This window comes from Varanus komodoensis, unplaced genomic scaffold, assembly GCF_004798865.1.
Source record: "Varanus komodoensis strain SLA01 unplaced genomic scaffold, ASM479886v1 scaffold139, whole genome shotgun sequence".
NCBI classification, from domain to species: Eukaryota; Metazoa; Chordata; class Lepidosauria; order Squamata; family Varanidae; genus Varanus; species Varanus komodoensis.
Genome location: NW_025335402.1, coordinates 229,357 through 234,682, shown reverse-complemented (window position 1 = coordinate 234,682; position 5,326 = coordinate 229,357). Strand labels below are relative to the sequence as shown.

The 5,326-nt window shown below is 42.2% G+C and overlaps 1 protein-coding gene across 1 annotated transcript; it reads right to left on the bottom strand.

Annotated features, from left to right (window-relative positions):
- Positions 1–4,787: 4,787 nt before the first annotated feature.
- LOC123019803 (glycine-rich protein DOT1-like) lies at positions 4,788–5,324 on the bottom strand (the record flags this gene model as incomplete). Its single annotated transcript, XM_044422867.1, has 1 exon — positions 4,788–5,324. A coding segment is annotated over one exon (537 nt), but the record flags the coding sequence as incomplete, so codon positions are not given.
- Between the last annotated feature and the right edge of the window lie 2 nt (positions 5,325–5,326).

The window sequence follows — 5,326 nt, the reverse complement described above, 5'->3', positions numbered from 1 at the left end:
TTGCTAAGATACACAATATATGCAAGCAATTGTGCTTTTGCAACGGTGGTTTTGGTAAATATATCCATGTTTGTGTACCTGTTCCCCACTTAACATAAGAATTTTGCAATTGGACATCCATGTTGCAAAATTTAGAGAAGCGCATATTTTTGACAAATAGGTGAGTTTGGGTCATGTATTAGCTTGAAAACATGAAATTAGGTGACTTTGGGCTCACAGGTGAGCCATATAATATTTTCCTTTATTCCTAAATCATTGTTATAGTATTATTGCATTGAATTTATATCCCACCTTCTCTTCTGTGGAACCCAAAGCAACTCATGTACCTCCATCTTTTCCCTCACAACAATATTCCAGTGCAGTCATTAGGCTGAGAGTGAGTGACTGAATCCAAGTTTCCCAGGGACTAAAATCCGGGTCTCCCCAGCCTAAAACCCTCACCACCACACTAGTTCTCCATTCTTTCAGGTTCTTAACCCTTAAATCTGTCATAAACCATGGTGGATTTAAATCTACCATCTTGCAGGCAAAATATAATAATATTTCCACAGAATCTCTTAGTTTTCCAAAGGGTATCCAGGGCAACTCACCACCTTTACCTTCATACACATACAACCTACACATACACATACAATCCAAAGTTCAATTTGGATGCCACGAAGTACCTCCTGATGGCTAGGGCCCCGAGGGCTTCCATGGGAGGTGGTTGTGGCCCCACTGGTGAGGGTCTTCAAGGATAGGCTGGACATACGCATGGTGGGCATGTCATGAGCAGAGCTGGCTGGAGCCGGGGGTCAGACTAGATGGCCCAGGAGACCCCTTCTGACTCGCTCTGTTTCTATGTTTCTAACCTTGATGCAACAGAAGGGATGGTGGGTAGAAAGCACTTGGAACCCTTTAGCCAGAGGTCCCATATTTAGGAGTTGAAAATTACAGGTATATTTCACATCTGATTGTGCAGCATTCGTGACAACCATCTTCTTATATTATTGTGGTTCTCCTTCTGAAGATAGTGAAGTGTGGTTAGAAGTGAGGTGATTTGATCAAAGTCACCTAGCAAGGACACGATCCCACTGGTATTTGAACCAAAGCGCTACCTACTCCTTGGTGAGTGAACTCCGCCCACTTGGACCACACTGGGAGCATAATTCTTAAATGAGTATGTGATATACATCGCTGAACCACAGATAATTACAGTCATTATTTTGAGTGTTGTCAACCTTGCCAATCAATATTTCACTTAATTGCTGGGTGCCAAGCACTAATTACCTAGGAAGTTATAGCCAAGCTGATGAAATTATTCCCAGTTAAATTGCATTCACCATGTAGAAATGTTAACCCAAGTGTTTGCAAGAAGTCCAATGTGGAAAATGATGATATGAAATATTAGCAATAGCTAAGGACGCTTATGGAGAGACCTGGTTTCTAGGTGCAAAACCTGATTAGTGTATTACCAGAATAAGTAAAGACTGGAATATTTAGGAGCACCTTAACCAGCTTTCCCAGTCACTGGGGTCATCAGCTGGCATTCCCTTGTGGTTCCATGTGGACCTATGACTTGATCAAGTCCACCCCAAGAAGCATCTTCAGTATAAAGCCCCTTGATCTGAAACTCTGTACCTCTTAAGTTCAGCATCATCTTGCGTGTGGTGTTACCTCACATTTTTTTTATTTATTCATTTTATTATTCTATTGTTCTATCATTTATTTTATTATTTTTATATGTTTTGAATAGCCTCCATAGATACAGTGTGGCAGCCATTCAAGAAACCAAATTCATGAATACTAATCACACTATACTATGTGTTTGTTTGCATTCTTAATGAGATAAATAATCCAAAAGTAATCATATTCTTAGGATGAAACCATCTAAGGCCACTTTTCATGGCAACAAATAGCTCATCCCTCTTGGCTGAACACATGAAATGGCTGTGCGCTGAATCAGGCCACTGGTTGATCCCTCCCATGTCAAGACTGAGATATGTACCCAACTTGATATAACCAAGAAATGGAGGGAAACAGTGGGCAAATGAATGGTGTGGGTGAGTCATCCACTCCATTCAGCTTGAACAACTAACATGGGACATCATCTCAAAATGAGTTCATCTTTGGAGGATCCCCTCCCCAACTTTTGAATTCACTCCCAACATCAATCCCAGGAAGGGAGAGGAGATCATTCATATCTGTATGGGAGCAATGGTTCTAAGTGTGTAAACAACTGATCAGAAATGACAAAAATAATCTTTTATCACCCATTAAAGCATATGTTACTCTTCAGTGTTTGTTGTTTGTGTGTGTTTTAATCAGTTTTTAATCTTGTTTTTTCTTTTCTGGCAATCTGCTTGCTTGTCCATTGAATGAGCAAAGCAGCTGATGTTTAGCAACACAGATGTCACACTCAGTGTCAAAATGAATGTAGTAATCTTGGATGCTCCAAGAGCCTGAGGAAAGTCTTCAAAGATAGTCATCTGTTCCATCCAAAATATCAAACCAGTCCTAGGAGTTACTTATGAACTCAAGGAGTGAGTCTTTTCTAAAGGCAACAAGGTTTCATCTCTCATTCAAAACCAAGCTACCTTGAAATTGCTTTGCAGCAGGAATAGCTGCAACAACATGGTCGTGCAGTGAGAAAAAAGAAACCTCACAGCTGTTGTAAGGGTTGCAGCCAAGCTCAGAAGTAATCATGAACAGGGTGGCAGAGGATGCTTTCGTACCTGCTAATTTAAAAAATCCCTGTGATCCGACCTTGTGTGCCCTGGTTCCACTGCAGCAATTCATGTCAAAACACATGGAGTTTTCATGGGAAGTTAATTTTAAAAAGAAAATTCTCAGGGCAAACAAAAATTTAAGCCTGTTAAAGTTAACATTCAGGAAGAACTGATGATATGATTGGACAAATGAGAAACTGAAGGAAGCCAAAACTGACAGATTCACCCATCACAATGTTGAGAACCATTGCCCCATAATACCTTGTGTCTGCTGAGTTGAGCATTGATTATGAATATGCCCCTCCATGATGACTACTAGCAACATGCCAGCTTGGACTAAGAAAAACTAGGCTGAAAAGTCTACAAAGCAGAATCCTTGTTTGGGTGTTGTTAAGTCCGACAATTTCTTCCTCCCCATAACAAACCTCAAAGGCTCATCAAAAGGTAGGCATGGATTGCTTGTGGCCCTAGGACCATCATCAGCCAAGACCCAATTTAACATCCTGGTCCCCCAATCCCACTGGAAGCAAAGGGCCAGAATTCTTGCCCAAGTGAATTGGCTCCTTTTCCCAGGGTGGAGGGAGAGGGAGAGGGAGACAAGAGTGTGCCAGAAAGACAAAGAAAGAGACTGATGAAATATTGGGTGGATGTGGTCCAAGAGAGTGTAATCATTTCGATATATAAGGTACCCCAAATCCCAAAGGGATGCTACTGGGCGTTATAGATGGGCATGGTACTGATTACATGTATGTTGATGGTGGCACGTTGATTATTGTAAACATGTTGGGTTTGCTTGTTAGCGGAGGAGTTAAACGTGAGATAAGATTAGGCTGAGAAGGCTGATCACTGTTTCTGCTTAAGTCCGGGACAGAAGGCTTATTTAATAGAGCTGTTGCAGAAAAAAATAATATAAGTTTTGGTTATTTATGGAACTTTGGAATCATTGTGAATTGAGTAATTTTGCTCTTGCTGTTATATGCCATCAAGTGACCTCTGACTTATGGCAACTCTATGAATGGAGCCCCTCCAAACTTCCTGTCCACAGTATCACTGTTCAGCTCTTATATATCCACAGTTTTGACTTTCTTCACAGAACCAGTCCATCTCTTCTTTCTCCAAGTAATGTAACAGGAAGTAATATTTTAGATGGAAATATTTGTTGTATCTGAAGAATTATTCACTTGTTAAGAGATATAGGGTATTTTGCACTATTCATTTGCAAGGGTTAAGCAAATACCTTGGTGGCTATTCGCTAATGAAACTCAGACTATCTAAAGAGAGGGAAAAGAAGGTGAAAGAGAATCCAGTTTTGGATCTGACACATACTCATGGCTCCATCTTCACCTGCTGTCAGAATAGGGGTCACAACCTACAGCCTGCCCCCCATCCCAGTATCTCCAACAGGACTGAAGGGGAGCTGTACCATCAGCATCTCTACCACTGGGCCAAAATTCCCATGTTTTGGATGATGGGTATCATGCAATGCAATTTAGAGATCAATAAATACCAGAGGGAAAAAAATGGTGTGATGCAAAGGAAGTTTTAATAAGAAGGACATCAGTAATGAATAAAGGGAAATACTGTTTGTTTTCAGCGGAAGAAACACTGAGAAGAGACAAACGGATTTTGATCTGCCGCATTGGTTCATTGTCTATGCAGAGAAAAATGATGGCTGAAGTCTTCAACGGGCAAGTTGAGTTTTTCAGGGTTCTTTTCCCATGTACTCTTTTCTTTATTTGTGAGTCTTCCTTTAATATAGCAGGGAACAGAAAAAGGGGGTGTTTCATCTGTCAAACACTAATAGCCACTCTCTTCCCTCCATATAAGTACATGTAAATTTATTAGTTTCGTGGCTTGGAAAGGAAATTATCATTAATTTATTTCTTCCTATGTGCTGAACTGGGGAAAGAAAAAGAATTCCGACATGAAACACACTGAAGATTCAGTCTATGAAAGTGTTCTTGGCAGGGTTCAGAAGATGCGCTCGGTTTTCTCAAGCCCATCGTCGTAAGTGCAAGTTTCAATTTCATCTTTGGCTTCTGCGGTGGTCCAGCGGTTCCTGAGCGATTTCTTCTGGGTTCAGTTACAGGGGTAGCAGGCGGTGCTTGGCATCAGTGCTAAGGCTCCACCGTAGGAGCCACCATAGCCATATCCACCATATCCACTGTTTCCTCCATAACAGCGGCCAATAGAGTATCGGATCCTTCTGCCACCGTATCCACCACCACTGTATCCACCACTGCCATATCCTCCACTACCATATCCTCCACTGTATCCACCGCTACTGTATCCTCCACTGTATCCACCACTACCGTATCCACCACTACCATATCCACCGCTGCCGTATCCTCCACTGTATCCACCACTTCCGTATCCTCCACTGTATCCACCGCTACCATATCCTCCACTGTATCCACCGCTACCGTATCCTCCACTGTATCCACCACTGCCACTGTATCGGCGACTGCCACTGATTCGGCGACTGCTGCTGTATCTTGTGCTTCCTCCACCTGTCAAACTGCCCCCACTGCCTCCTGTTCTGCTAATGCCATAACCACCCGATCCACCACTACCAATGCCGCCACTCAGGCTGCCTCGTCTTCCACCAATGCCACCAC